Source organism: Watersipora subatra, chromosome 11 (assembly GCF_963576615.1).
Source record: "Watersipora subatra chromosome 11, tzWatSuba1.1, whole genome shotgun sequence".
NCBI classification, from domain to species: domain Eukaryota; kingdom Metazoa; phylum Bryozoa; class Gymnolaemata; order Cheilostomatida; family Watersiporidae; genus Watersipora; species Watersipora subatra.
In genome coordinates this window covers 34272962-34289195 of record NC_088718.1, presented here as the reverse complement: position 1 = coordinate 34289195, position 16234 = coordinate 34272962, and the positions used below count along the sequence as shown (strand labels likewise).

Here is a 16234-nt window from a genome sequence, read left to right as displayed (position 1 = left end):
ACAAGGACGCCCGTTGATTGTGTTGCTTGAAGAAAAGTTGAAGGAATTTATGCTTTTCACAAAGTAGCATAGTTGATCCGTTGAGACGAGGAACTTGCTCAATAATAAGTAGCGCGGACGTAGGGTCATCCCTTCCGATAGTGCTTACTGTTTTCGGTTTAAGAGACACTCGGGTTAAAAGATTAAGAAAAAAAGTTATGTAAATATTATATTGTTGGCTTCATAGTCATTTTATCGCTATGTAGTCATTTTTATCGCTATTTTATTTTATTTCATAGCTATTTCATCGTATATGAGCAAACTAATGTTAGGGGATACGCTTTCCAGAGAGAACCCCATAATTTCTTCTTAAGGATACGCTGTATCCCTGCGTATCCCCCTATTTCGAACACTGAGTGTGAACCAGCCTTTGGAGAAACTTTTGAGGTGCTTTGTAACAGTAAGCATCAGGCATTCAGAAGTGTTGTCAGAATATTGCTAATTTTCAGTTGACAATAGTACTGTTTGACAATAGTAGTGTTTAGTTGACTCGCCCTGTCAGAATAGGTTTTAAATCTGAAATTAATAAAAATAACTTTTTAGGAAGGCTAAACTCTAACTAACAAACCTAACCCCAACGTTTTTGCTACTAATGATATGACCAAGGCAGAGCGCGTAGAAGCATTTGCTTTGCGCCAAAACAGAAGAGAACTATCGGTATCTCATCCAGAAATCAATTATAAGATAAAAAATAATAAACTATATAAGGTCTCAGGGGATGAATTAATTCAATGTTAAAATCTATTAAATGCATTACCTGGAATGCCAATAATCTAAGAAATAGAATACACGAACTTAATCTATTAATCTACATCTATTCCCCTGACATCATAGCTATAACAGAAACCAAACTTGATACCAATGTGCAAGATGGTGAATTAACAAATTTTTAAACAATCTTCCGCCTAGACCGGACTGAAGGCTTAGGCGGTGGTGTCCTTATAGCCATCAAAGACAGTTACCCTATAAACGTATTATGTGTAGATGAACTTGTAGATTCTGAAATTCTTACTCTCAAAATTAATATACATAATTGTACCTTCCATTTTTCTTGTTTTTACCATCAACCTTGTGTAAAAAACATTGATGGCCTACTCGACTGGGTTGAATCCCTTGCCAGCCCATTTTTTGTCATTACCGGTGACTTTAACTTACCTGAGATACAGTGGCCTGGTAAGACCTTGAATTTCAGTCGAGACAGGAAAATTTATACTGATTTTCTTCACCTCCTTCAAACACATGGTCTCTCCCAACCTGTTGATTTTCCAACACGTATTAAAGCAAACACCCTAAACCTTGTGTTATCCTCCATGGAAATTAATAATGCTCATGGAGAGCCAAGCTCATCTGACCATTTTTATGTGCACTTTGAGGTGAGCATACCTGATAGTCCCAAACAGGCAAACCTCTCCAAACTATTGCCCGTTTTTAAATTTAAATATAACCAAACTAATAACACTGAACTAACAATCCAATCCCAAGCCCTTGACAGACAAATAACTAATCTCATATCAATCAAATCCAACATTAACGCCATTTGGCAATTCTTTAAAACTGGAGTTATGGCAGCAGCTGAGGCCTCTATCCCTCATTTTCCCCTTAAAAAATGTAAACAGAAATTTTGGATTAAACACACCAGCATTAAAGAGATTCATAAAACAAATAGATTGTTTAAAACATTTAAAAAGTACCCGACCACCGACAATAAACAGATGCTCCAGCTTCAGATTAAAAAATGTAAAAAACTAATTAGACAAGACAATGATAACTTTCTAAATATCCTTATCTGCCATGAATTGACGGAAGGCAGCAATAAACCTCTTTTTAAATTCATATCTTTATAAAGAGGCTCCAGTAACACAGTCAAAACCTTGCACGACAACACTGGCAAACCATCTGATAATATAGCCAACACTTTTGCTGACACTTTTTCTTCCATTTTCACAGTTGATAATAGTGCTTATCCCATTCCCCCAACAAACGAAACTGTAGCAAACTCCACCAAACAGAAGACCAAGGCAATAACTGTTTCCAACGATCGTGTCTTAACACTTTTAAAACAACTTAACCCTTCTAAGGCTGATGGCCAGGATGAACTGAGCACTTTGTTGCTGAAACTCCTAGCCTCCTATATTGCACCCACTTTTACCAAAATAATGCAATACTCTTTATCCAACCATACTGTCCCTAAGGATTGGAAAACTGCTACTGTCATACCCATTTTTAAAAATAAAGGTAGCAGGCTCTTGCCAACTAACTATCGTCCAATCTCCCTGACATGTGTACTTTCAAAAACCACAGAACACATAGTCGCACACGCCATCCACAACTTTTCAGACTCTATTGATTTTTTCCATGACTGCCAACATGGTTTTCGCTCGAGGAGAAGCTGTGAAAGTCAGCTAATATTCACAACTCATGAACTCATTGAATCATTTGATACTGGAATCCAAACCGATGCCATTATCTTTGATTTTCTAAGGCCTTTGACAAAGTGTCCCACAGCAAACTTTTATTCAAACTTACCCAAACTAATCTAGACAGAACAATTATCGCCTCGGTCAAGGATTGGTTGAAGGATCGCACACAAACTATTTTTATAAATGAAACATACTCCAAACCAGGGCTCTGTTCTAGGCCCCCTCCTCTTTTTGATTTTTATAAATGATTTGCCAGCGGCTATCAAAACCTCTGAACTCAGACTTTTCGCTGATGGTGCTCTCTTATATTCTCAGATTGAGTCAGCCAGCGACTGTGCAAATCTTTAAGGAGATCTTGACTTGCTCATAGACTGGGCTTATAAATGGCAGATGGAATTTAACATCACAAAATGTGAGACAACTTCTCTTTTTAGGTGTCATGAGAGCCTTGTTTCTCTAGCAAATATCTTATGAAAGGCCAACAACTAACTTATGTCAATCGCTTTAAATACCTCAGAGTCATTATAGACAATAAACTCAACTTTAACCTTCACGTAGAAAAGACTATAACCAAATCTTTATCCACACTATACATGCTCATGAGGTCTCCCAAAAGTTGCTCACCCAAAACAAAAACCCTTTCTTTTAAAAGCATCTGCCGCCCAGTTCTTGAATATTCATCCACTGTCTGGTCTCCATTTTTATCCAAGCACATAGACTCCCTCGAGTCTGTGAACAGAAAAGCTTTTAGGTGGGTGTTTAAACTTAGAAAACCTTTAACCCTTAACCTAACTTAGAAACCTTTAAAAATTAGATAATTTCTGACCTCATGTCTGAGTGGTCATGGGTCACTTTTGCAGAGCGTCGGAAGATGGCCGACCAAAATCTAAAAAACAAAATAATAAATGAAGAAATTGCAATACCAACCCATTTTTTCTCAAATGCTCACTTACACAATACACGCCACAAAAGCACTAAAGGTGCAACTAACACCAATGTTAAAAACACTCCTTTTTTTGTGCGAACCCTTAATAGCTAACCCTTTTTTTACGCAACCCTACTTAGAACCTTCAATATTTATTGAAAGTTCTTGTCTCTGCCTAATCCCTACCCCCAACTTTAATAACAACATTGCCCCAACCAAATTTAAAAATCACCATCAAAAAAAGAATAAGAAGCAAAAAACCCAAACTAAGAGTAATCTACTCATGTTACCTAATAAAGATATCGCTCTAATGTCCCATTATGGGGCGAATGCGATTAATTGATTTGACTTGACTGAATAGTAGCAATTGCAATAAGCCATCGTATGTATCATATGTCATCATAGTCTGGTAGAAAAAAGCTGAAAGTTAATGTGTATGGTTATATCGCCATTTTTCTCCTATCTAATCATGACAGCCAGTGTATGTACATGCAATATCCATTAGGACTAGGGTGCTTTTATCACACACCTATGTTTAGCTGAGGCAAAGTAAACAGCCCTATCAGCATTGGTTGTCAACAGACTTCATGTTTGGATGGTTTTTTATTTAGTTAGTTAGGCTCAACATTGACCGACATTGCTTTTGCTAAAAAATAATTTTCTGAAGATCAGAAAGATTGATTAGATGGTCAATGGTACATGAGTTGTACAGATATGTCACAAAACAAAGATGCTCATGTAAAAATTACCAAAACAGAAAATGATGTCTAATATCAGATTGACTCAATTTGATAAATTGTAATTTAGATTGAGTTTTCCAAATTCTGCTTGTAGCAGCTTTGGTAAATGTTTGGGTTGTTGCTAACTATTGATGAGCCAGTGGGCAACATCATAGCAAATAGTTTGTGGCTACTGAAATAACTGTAACAGCGAGAAGGCAATTCCTGAAGCAGTTATCCTCATACATTTCTAGCAGATCTGCAGTGTTGATTTTGCTGCTTTATTGATGTTTGTTCACCTTAATCATGGTTGCCAAACCACATCAAGCTAGGGGTGTCTACACACTTAAACCAGTAATGAGCGGCTATAGTTTGCCAGACCGGTAGAGGTCAATTTAGTTTACCAAGCCGGTAGAGGTCATTTCGTGAAAACAGAACCACCTTGTCTTGGACCCAGTTTCTCATGACAAACTTATTTATAAATTGACTATACTACATTGTTTACAGAGTAAGAAATCATGGACGGTAGTGGCAAGCTTGTTTTACTAACTGGAGGAAATGCTGGTATTGGACTGGAGGCATGTAAAATTCTTTCTGGTAGAGGTTACACAGTCGTAGCATCTGTGAGGTCTGATGAGAAGGGTGGAGATATGATAGCGTAAGTTTTTATTGTATGCATCATCGAAGAGGTCGGTGTATTGCGGACAAATACTAGTTCCCTTCATAGATATTCAGAATTCTTATCTTGTCAGTCACACCTGACAGAAACTGTTTAGTGTAAGGTTGGCAATGGCTCTTCGAGAGCCTTTTTTTAAACATCACTTCGACTTCTTGGCATTAATAGCCACTAAATATAACTTCGAAAAACAACTGTTTAGTTTAAATAAATGGATAAATATATAAGTTATCTCAGTATAAAATAACTAAGTTGTGTTTTTGTTTCATCAGCAGATGCTGTAGTCTGTTTTGATATGATGACAGTATTTAAGTACTAATCATGATATTTTGGTTTGTTATTTACAGTCAAGTAAAAGAGAAATTTCCAAATGCTGACATCAACTACCTACTCTGCGAGATGTCTGATCCAAATTCTATCAAAAGTTTTGCTGAAGAGTTTAAGACAAAATGGTAAGGAGGAGATAATTACCAAACTTTTCCTTATATTTTTTTGCTTCATACAGCTGAATTAAGCTGCTTAAATAAACATGGTAAAACCTAAAAACATACACATGGATAGATGGTGCTAGTCTTTAGTTACCTCATTATTATGTATTTACAGGCTGAAGGATGGAAGAAAACTTGATTTTCTCATAAACAACGCGGGTGCTACTTTTAACTACCCAGAAATGCAATCAGCAGAAGTCAATCCTAAATGGGAAAAGACAATGGTTGTTAATGCATTGGCACCCATTTATTTGACTGACTTGCTGATAGACAGCTTGAAAGAAACTGCTGCCGAAAAGGTTAGATTACATAATTGTAGGAATACATGTTTTATTGAGCACCATAGAAGCAATTATTATGCACAATTAGTGTGCCGAGCAAACTGACCATGTTTTCGTGCTTTACGGAGGAAGTTAAACTAGCAAACATCAAAATTGTAGCATCTAACATTGTTTTCAGTTTGCTAGATGTCTAGCCTGTCTTGACAAACTGTTTTTTGCAGAGTTGTCCCCCGTTTAGTTGGGCGAGCAAAACAACAGTTTGTCACAAGACGCACTGCACCTGATGCATCAGCTGCACTGAAAGGGAGTTGTTCTCTTCCGTCGATGCAACTTGGCTGCGATGTTATACCGGTCACTCCATTGGTAATCATAACGAATTTTGCGTAAAAGTTTGTGTAGACAAAAATAAGATATGTACCGCAGAGACTGGTCTTTGGTTAAACGCTCTTATCTTATTTTTTTCTACATAAATTTTTGCGCGAAACCCGTTATGATTACCAATAGCGCGACCAACATAACATCGCAGCCAAATTGCATAGACTTAGAAAACAACTCCTTTTCAGTGCAGCTGATGCATCTGGTGCAGAGCGTCCTGTGACAAGCTGTTGTTTTGTTCGCCGCGCTCGCAGTGAGACAACTCCCCAAAAGAAAAACAGTTTGTCAAGACAGGCTACTAGATGTCTGTATCCTATACTACTTATAATCAGTCTGGATCACGAAGGTCTGAGAAATAAAGCAGCACTGGTAACCATTGCTTTGGACCATAACCCAAACAAAAGTCCAAAGTTACTGCTTAGTGCAGTAGCTCTCAAATTATGGTATGTAAAAATATTGGCCGCCAGAGTTTATTCTGTTACAATCTGCCTTTGTGTGGCGAAGTTGATTTACAAACTATATACATGTGGCAACAACTTCCATAAGACTTTTTGTTTTAAATAAATTTGCTTCAATGACCATTAATATTGTCACGCCACTTATGCACAATGAAAAAAGTAACGTTTATTGGGAGCTGCCGCATTGATGTCTGTAGCTTTCGCTAGATGCAATCAGTCTTGGTTTTAAAAAAACTAAAATCTGAAAGCTAGTCTTGAATCAAAACATGGTTAGCAGATTTAAACGTTGAACATAACCTAAGGTACCTGAGCTTAGTTTAGGAACTTGGGCAAAACTTTTTGGTCTTTTTATATCCCCAATTGGCTACAGCCGGCTTGAAAAATAATATCTGCGTGATCAACTTGAATTTTTTCAAATCTCTGTCTGATTTTTATTCGCATTTTTAAATTGATCTTCTAGACACTCTTCAGCAATTTGACAAGTTCAATAATAGAACTATAATTATCTGTTTTTATAACTCTAATTCAGTCACAGTGCTTTTTCAAATATTAAAAACTTGACCGAAGAGAGATAGTTTACCTGATGAAATAGAACACACAAGAAGTTTAAAGTAAATTACTAACCTCAATGTGGATTGGACAGTACTATAATATTTGTATTTAATAAGTATTTTAAATGTCAGGAATTAACAAAGTCATTTAAAAATTGTGTAAAAGGGTTGTTTCAGGTAGTTATAACTATGTAATATTTATTATTATATAACAGTAATAATTATTATGATTATATTTAAGTATGTCCTTGATCAAAAGTAAAACAAATCTTAAGCTAGTAAACAAATGAAAATAATTCTAAACATAACACCCACACACTTTATAAAGACAAGTATACAGAAGCAAGGAATTAAAACAAAGTACAACATGATCAACTATGACAAACTATCCAAAGTACTCCCAACAGCATCAAATAAAGATTAGCTTAAAAGAGAATTACGTCTATTGTCAGTCCATATGAAAACTAAAGCATTTTCAACATGGCTATTTAAAAATGTAACAAAAAAACATCAGCCAATTTTCTATTGGCAATATCTTAGAAACATTAAAATCTTTGACCAACTTACTTGAAATTGAAATGTTTCTATTTTTTTGTAAAGCGGTATACATTCAGTTGATATGATACATTTAAATCCATTTTATTATTTTTTACTTTTTTGTACTATAATGATGATAATAAAACTATAATTTCACGCTCAATATACTAGAAAGTCTCCTGTCATACAGCCCACGACCCGATAATGAAATAAGTGATAATGGAAAAAAGAAATGGCAGTGCTGGTTGTTGAAAAAGTGATTGTCAAAAAGTATTTTTTACAACAATAAATCACACCTAATCACACAAAAAATCACACCTAATCTACTATCTCAAACCTATGTTTTACAACAATAAATCACACCTAATCACACAAAAAATCACACCTAATCTACTACTATCTCAAACCTATGTTTTACAACAATAAATCACACCTAATCACACAAAAAATCACACCTAATCTACTACTATCTCAAACCTATGTTTTACAATAATAAATCACACCTAATCACACAAAAAATCACACTTAATCTACTACTATCTCAAACCTATGTTTTACAACAATAAATCACACCTAATCACACAAAAAATCACAACTAATCTACTACTATCTCAAACCTATGTTTTACAACAATAAAATAAATATTAATTAAAGCTGTAGGCCTAACCTACTGTAATGTATGTAATTTAACAACAACAATAAGGAAATATGTTTATTATAACTCTGAATTGCAAAATTAGAAGTAAAATGGCAAGCTACTGTGTACTATACACAGTTTGAAAGTCGGTTGTGTTGAATGTAGAATGGTTTTGATAGCGATCTTTAACAGAAAGCAAGTATGAGCATTCACGCGTCTGGAAGTTTTCTGCAAACTGGAGCAAAATAAAAAAATGTTCTCGTAAAGGGGCATTGTAGTTCGGCCCTAGCTTGTACATAAGTTGTAAAGAATTTTGGCTAACGTTTTAAGTAATTTAATGAAACCTTCGGTAATTGGACAAAAAAACATAGGCTGATAAACTGTGTACCACAATTTCGTACCTGTAAATCGGTTTACACCTCAAACGGTCTACGTTTATTACAGAAACCTTCGGATAAATTCGATTAATTATTCTTATAATTAAATCTAACAAAAATATTACAAACCTTAGCAGGTAAACAATGCCATAGACTGGTGAAATGAGCACGTTTTTCTCGTGAAATGCGCACTGCTAAATAGTTCTACTATCTGTCGCACGGCTTTATTGGCGTATCGTAGGCCGGTCTTAACTATTATTAAACTAAGCTTTTCAAGCGTTTTGTGGCAATTTTTGGCCAAATTAATCTGTCTATTTATGTAGAATCCTATCAGATGGGTAAGTTTTAAAATACTGTTGACACTTTTCAAAGACTTGATAATATATTTAAATAGGTTTATATGTGTTTTGTATCGTTATTATACTTAAACGAATCTACAAAAAAATGGTTAAATTTGTTGATGATATTTCGATACAAGGGTTTGGGACGTTGTTGATGAATAATTTTCGTAAGTTGTGTGCACATGCATTTATCATTAAAACTCTCAAACATTCGCTCCGCTTGTTTGGTCGTGGGAATACAGTAATATACAAGAATTTATTTCGATAAAAATATTTATTGGGTTATTTAGATATCTGGATAAGCATTAAATAAAATAATTTTATAAATATTAAATATTTAAAAAATATTTAATTATGTACAGTAATTATTAATTCAGGAAAATCAATGCTCATTGTTAGTCCATATCACATTTTATTGTTGCACCTTTCAAGGGAGAGGCAAGAGTTCTGATGGTAAACAGCTCTATAACTACAGACTATGAGTGGTATAACAAGTTTACAGTAGATTTTGATGACCTCATGTATCAAAAACCTGGCAGCTATGAAAATGGCTCTCAAACTTACAAGCTCTCCAAGGTAATTTATGGTTTCCTCAAGTAAGTCCTTGGTTTCGATACTAAACATTCTTTTTTTGGCTGCTCTGTATAAAAACATACAGCTGGTTTAAAATTGTGTTCGCACTAGCTGAACGTGAGTATTGGTGTGTTGGTCAGATTTTGTTTGAAGAGATTCAGAGGAGGCAATAGATCTTCATCATATCAGCAAGTTAGGTTTGACACCTGCTGGCAACATACTAGCGATGATACCTGATTATTCATCTAATTGGAATAGGTCTGTTTCTCTTTGGTGTCTGTAGTCTTTGGTACTCTTTGGTCCCGTGAGAGCATAGGCGATCATGGTTCCTATTTCCTATAACCACAACATTTCTTGGCAGGTGTCGACAGTGGTTCGCTTTCTGTTGGGTGTTTGTTTGAGACACCGTCTTTAGCTAGCTGGCCGTTGGCTCGCAGAAAAGCTCCTCCGCCCTTTGTCAGATTTTTGTTGTAATCCTGCAGAGTTGCTAGCCGACCTCCTCATCCACGCCAGAGTACAGTTGGGTAGCAAATTTAGTCGTGGACAATCTGACCAGATTTGGCACAGGAGCAATTTTTATTGGATGTCCTCCCTGTAGAGTTTTGATGGAAGCTCTTAACTTTATTTACCGTATGGGATTATATGTGAGGTGATTTCACTGGTTATTATGCAGGTCACAATCTTTATTAAGTGCAGTGAAACCTGAAATAACATTTCAGTACCATTTTTATACCAACTTGTTGAGCACAATAATTATGAATGCAATAAAATATGAAAGGTTACAGTATGATAGCAAGTAAAAGCACTGAACATCAAATGAAATGTGACACGAAACAATATAACATGGTATAATAAAATAAAACATCATATGCAACTAACCTGTAATCTCTAGTAGATAATCCCATGGCAATTGACAACTTAATAATTAAGAGTGGTAATTCAAATCTGGCTGCCTTCTACAGAAGCTAGAGAAACGTCACGCTATGAGTTAAGCACAACCTTAGCTTATGACGCAATGCCGACAACTATCATTGGTCAGCACGGATTAGGCTATTCTGACTCGGCATGAACTCCAGTAATGCTAAACTAATAAACTTTTCCTACACTCCTTAACACCACCAATGGTCCTTATGTGATTCGAACCACTCTCGTATTAATCGTAAGCCATAGCCCTGCCCTAACCACTGAATCACAGCTGCTACCAATTGGAATACAGACTAGATGTTCGACTCTAATTCTAAAAGAAAAACTTCAATTAATGTTTGAGTGAAGTTTTCAGAGCAGTTCGGAGTGAATTGTCAACTATCTCTTATCATAGAGACATATCTTGAAGGCTGCTAGCAGCTTGATAAAGACCCTAACGATTTAGGAGTAATAGCCCTTAAATAGGATGAAAATGCTCATTACACAAATTTTAGCCTGTAGAATATCCTTGCTGCAAATCCAGAACACTAATTGCATTAACTTATTGATCAACAATTATATAACGCTGGCGTTGATGGAATGAGCAGAAGCCAATTGTGTTTGGATCAGTGCCAAATCACTGCATATCTACTGTAATCTTTGTTGCATTGCATCTACTCATTTTATTCGTCATGAGCAAACAACTCTACCTGTACTCTATTATTATTTTGAAGATGAGCAGACAACTTTTACCATATTGCAGATGGTGTTGATGATGGCTACACTAGCCATGGTTGATGAATTAGATGGAACAAATGTAAGAATTAACTCAATGTGCCCAGGACCAATTGTGGGGACTAACCTTTTTTCTACTAATACGCAACAGGAAATGATGTAAGCAGCTGACAATGATAGTAAACCTGTTATTCTTATAACTATTATTATTCAGATAAGTATATAGTGGCGTGGAGTCTAATTGCACGGATATGCTTCAATGTATACCAAAATATTCACTTTTTATATATTTGAATCAATTTTTGTCCGACTAAATACTTTCTTTTGAAAGTTTCACATTTGTAATGTTATTCACTAATGTAAAGCAATTGATTTTAATTGTGACCATAAGGGAATACAGCAAAGCAGATGGTTCATAGGGTTGATAAGATGTGACGGTAGCTCTAGCCAATCGGAATTTCATAGACAAGTTGCCTACTGCTTCTGATTGGTCAAGTTCTTTTCGTTGTTTTCTTACAATCCCACTTTGTTCATATTATTTATGAAATTTTTGCAATGACCTCCTTTTTGATTACTATTTTTTATAAGGTAAAGACAAGGAGTTTTAGAGTCAAGGTTATTTGCATCAAAAACCCTATCTGCTTGTTGAATGGTCATTTTCTTGCTTGTAGAGGAAAACTTAAATGCATACTTTGCTGTGTGAAGTGTTTCACCGGAAACAAGAGTAACCATGATGGAGGCCAATACATCGTTGACATTGTCGACACTCCAAAAGGTGCGACGAATGGGGTTTTTTATGTGAGGGGAGCCGTTAGACCTCCCCATGTTCAAGTTGCTGTCAAGGAGAACCAGAAGCTAATGCTACAAACTCTTCGTGAGATGGGGAATTCTGTTGCATAAACATATGACCTTGTGCGTACCTTGTCACTGAAGTTATCCACTCATTGCATCCAAACTCACAAAAGTATCTCCTATCTGAAGACTCTCTGAGGGAACTTTGTATTCCTTCCATCATTTGACTCATGCCTTTTTTAGATATATATTTTTATTTCATGTTTGTGGATATTCTATTTCTGCACCTCAGAAGTTTAGAATGGTCAGAGATATGTTCTTATGATACAATGTATCTATATTACACTTTTTAATGGTGCAAATGTTGTTCATTCTTATGATGAGAGTTCAACGAGTCCATCATGCAATGAAGATTATTTGGTATGTTCATCCAGCTGTTAAATTCTGTGTTATAGTTTAGCCTCAGAGCCCAAAATTGTAGGTGGAATGTCAGGTTAGTAAGTGAACATACAAAATTTGGTTAGAAATTGACTTCAATTTTTTCACTACAATTGTATGACAGTAACATCAACAATATAAGAACAAAAAACTGCTTCAGTTTGAATTCAATATTTTGTGGATTGCGTGTTGATGGATTTCATCTGATGTATTAGAACATGTGTCAGAAGACGGATGCCAGAAAAAATAAATCATAAAAAATAAAATGAAGCAACAGAATAAAGAGATCAATTCGTTGTCACACTGCCTGCTGTAGCAGTTTCGCAGAGTATTTGGTAATCAATGAATTCAAAAGGCAGCCATGGTTTCCATGGTAACTTCATCACATAAGCTAACTATTTATAAAGCAAAAATTAGTGTATTCATTTCTACAAAAGCGAGTACAGAAGTCCATTTGTTCGATTAAAAGGCTACATAAGGATATATGTAAAGACACATGTTACCCCTCAAAACACAGGAAACTGCCAACAGTCAAAAAACACTCGCTTTTACTCCTATTTGATTGCGTTCAATCCTGCAAAATTTCCTTGATGGTTGTCCAGTAATCTACAACATTTAAAATGTCTAATTTCATCTTTAGATATAACATAAAAGTTGGTCGGGGCTATCTATAATACCCACTAACACACGTTAATTGAAAAAAATCAAAGCTAAAAATCATTTAAAACATGGTGGTAACTACCAGGTACAAACTTTACTAGCTTGTACATTGTTGGGAATTTGTAAATTTCAAAAGCAATCACATCCTTATGCCATTACAGAGTAAGAACGAGAAACCATATAACTTAACATCGTGACACGCAAGTGGTCATTTATGTCACTTGTATATTAACATTTTTTAAATCAGTTTTCATATACATTGAAGCTTCAAACTGAGTCAAACATAAATCTATTTTGTGGGAAATATAATACATATAATGTATATACATTATATATATTAAACAGATAGATTTTTTACTTATTTCAATAGTGTTACATTCCAAGTTTTAAAATATGAGACAAACAATTCAGGGGATAGCGATATTAATTTTGCCTGGGTTAGCGTTTTTTTAAATCGCTTTTGCATACATGTTCAGCATCAGACTGAGTCAAACAAGGAACTATTTATTTAAGCACATATTAGACCCATGAAATTCTTACTAATCTCAATAGTGTTACTTTCAAAGTTTTGAGCAAAAACTAGAAAAAGCTGCCGAGTTTGAACACAGATTTTGGCAAACAATAGAAATGGCTTCTTCAGGTGTTAGTACTTCGTACACCACTACTGAAGAAAATTGTAATGATTTATCCAAACGATTCACGGTTTCAGATGAAGCTGTGAACCTGCATATGGACGGAATTGAAGACAACGGATCAGATTGACATGCAAGTGATTTTGGTTCGGACTGTAGTTATGATTCTGACAACCAGTATTCAAGACCATGATTTTATTTATTATCGCAGCAACCACAACCATTAGTAGGGAATAGCGATGCGTATAACCAATTGTTGCAGTGGTTATAAACTAATTATATTAATTTAAATGCGGATATGCTTCCAGTTATTAATAATTTTGCTAATAAACCTTGGCAAGATGCAGATGTTGACAACGTTCTAGGACTGAGAAGCCTCATATTCAAAAATAATGTATTCGAAAATGCGGTGAAACCAACTGCATCCCTGAAAAGTTCATGCAAATTTAAATGTAAACTAGTCATTGTTTATATCACTTTATAGAGAAATTTCGATTGATCAATTTTTATGGATATTTCATGGAGATCAACTGAATATTTTTTGAGTTATGACATGAATAGTGAGCACAAAGCATGGACAGTTATTTAAAAAAATCTCTAAAAGGTTAATTCATATTAAAGTAATTTAACCATTATTTTTATTATTTTGTTGATAATTTTTCCCTGAGCATTTTTATGCATAATTTCTCTAAGATCAAACAAATGGTTTTTGAGTTATGACTAAAATAGTGAATGCAAAGAATAGACAATTTTGTCCAAGACATCTTTTTTAAAGTTCATTTATATTGATGTACTCTAATCACTATTAGTATAATTTTGTAGAGAATTTTTTACTGATCATTTTTATGCTTAGTTCATAAAAACTAAGCATAAAAATTAGGTTTTTATGCTTAGGTCAAACAAACATTTTTTTTACTATGACTAGTAATAGTAAACCCAAAGCACCGACAATGTTTTCGAAGAACCTTTTTCTTAAAAAAAGGGAATTTTTGTTGAAGTAATTTAGTTATTATTAGCATTCTTTGTTAGAAAAGTTTCTACTGATCGAGTTATATACATAGTTCACAAAGATCAAATCAACAGGTTTTTGATTTATGAATAAATTAGTGAGCCCAAAACAAAATCCATTCCGTTGAAATTATGAAATGTGCAATCATTGTGAACTTTCACAAAAAAAGCAGATCAGTGAGAAACATTGCAAAAGAAAGGGAGTGCTTGAATGGCAGTCTTGAACACCATAAAGAAGACCAGCAAATAAATTGTAATGTATTGTATGTTGTTAATATATAACTTTATTTCGCAAATCTAATAAAACTGTCTAGAATATTAGAAAGACTGACTGTATCCAACATAGCTGCTAATTCTTTGTATTGGCTGATGCTTAGTCATAAGCTTATTGCAATATTATTTTTAATAGATTGTGATATTAACTGAAACGACACCAAAACACTTAAAAGTAAGAATGTTTTAAAATTGATAAATGCCTCCTAGTTCCATATAATGTATAAGAGCTTCCGAGATTTTATAATTTGTTGATATAAAATTATATATAATTTTTAGAGTTGTCTCCTCTTTTCCATATATATATACGAATATAGATACATAAGGCACTTATGGGAATCATGTTTAAAATACTTCTATAGAGCTGTTGAGCACTATAATCACTACTAGAATTAGGAGGCTCCCTAGACGCCTCTTAATTTTTTAGAAACTTTTAACATGGATTGTATGTTGATAGAAGCCTCCTAGTTAGAAAATATACTCTATATATATATATATATATATATATATATATATATATATATATATATATATATATATATATATTTAAAATCAATAAAACAGACTATAACTTCAGATAAAACACTTTATTACTATTAGTTTCATGCTTGGTAAAAGCAATCCTCAGGATTGCTCTTACCAAGCAAGAAACTAATAGTAATAAAGTGTTTTATCTGAAGTTATAGTCTGTTTTATTGATTTTAACTTGCTCTGATTTTATCCGAGCACTCTGCTCGGATCTCACGCTTTTACTTATATATATATATATATATATATATATATATATATATATATATATATATATATATATATATATATATATATATATATATATGTGCAGAAAAAGGGTACAAGTACTTGGGATTATGCAAAGCAACATCAACCACGAAGCCGAGGTACGTCACAAAGCCATTACCGAATACAAGAAACATCTTCAGCAGGTCCTATGGAGCCAGCTCAATGCCAGGAATCAAGTAATGGCATTAAATACCTACGCACTGCCAGTAATAAGATATTTAGCAGGCATAATAAAGTGGACTGAGGAAACCATCAAGGAAACAGATATAGCAACTCGTAAACTGCTGACCATGCATGGAGCACTCCACCCAAAATCTGATACTACTAGAATGTATCTCGATAAGAAAGATGGCGGTAGAGGACTCAAAAGTGTACAGCAGACAGTGAAAGAGGAAAAGCAAAGCATCAAAGCCTATGCAGCCTCCATTGCCACTTCAAATAAGTTGCTAGCTGAATTTCAATCAGCTGCTGTGACAATGGAGCTTTGCCCTGATGATGAGGAAATTGACTGGCACACGAAACCTCTTCATGGTGCTTCCCACCGACAAATATCTAAGGTTGGCGATCTTCATCAGACATATATGTGGCTGAACAAAGG

The 16234-nt window shown here is 34.6% G+C and overlaps 1 protein-coding gene across 1 annotated transcript; it reads left to right on the top strand.

Annotated features, from left to right (window-relative positions):
- The first annotated feature begins 227 nt into the window (after window positions 1-227).
- LOC137408518 (uncharacterized) lies at window positions 228-12400 on the top strand. The gene is made up of 7 exons (XM_068095074.1): window positions 228-439; window positions 4611-4761; window positions 5127-5231; window positions 5383-5566; window positions 9257-9400; window positions 11064-11194; window positions 11707-12400. Exons 2-7 carry the CDS (start codon window positions 4622-4624, stop codon window positions 11933-11935), a joined length of 933 nt encoding a protein of 310 aa, XP_067951175.1. The 5' UTR covers window positions 228-439; window positions 4611-4621; the 3' UTR covers window positions 11936-12400.
- The last annotated feature ends 3834 nt before the right edge of the window (window positions 12401-16234 follow it).

Excerpts from the sequence above, each read along its gene's own strand:
- LOC137408518 (XM_068095074.1), top strand. The coding sequence starts at position 4,622 with ATGGACGGTAGTGGCAAGCTTGTTTTACTAACTGGAGGAAATGCTGGT. Across the intron at positions 4,762-5,126 it reads AAGGGTGGAGATATGATAGC|TCAAGTAAAAGAGAAATTTC; the intron begins GTAAGTTTTTAT and ends TGTTATTTACAG. Across the intron at positions 9,401-11,063 it reads AAACTTACAAGCTCTCCAAG|ATGGTGTTGATGATGGCTAC; the intron begins GTAATTTATGGT and ends ACCATATTGCAG.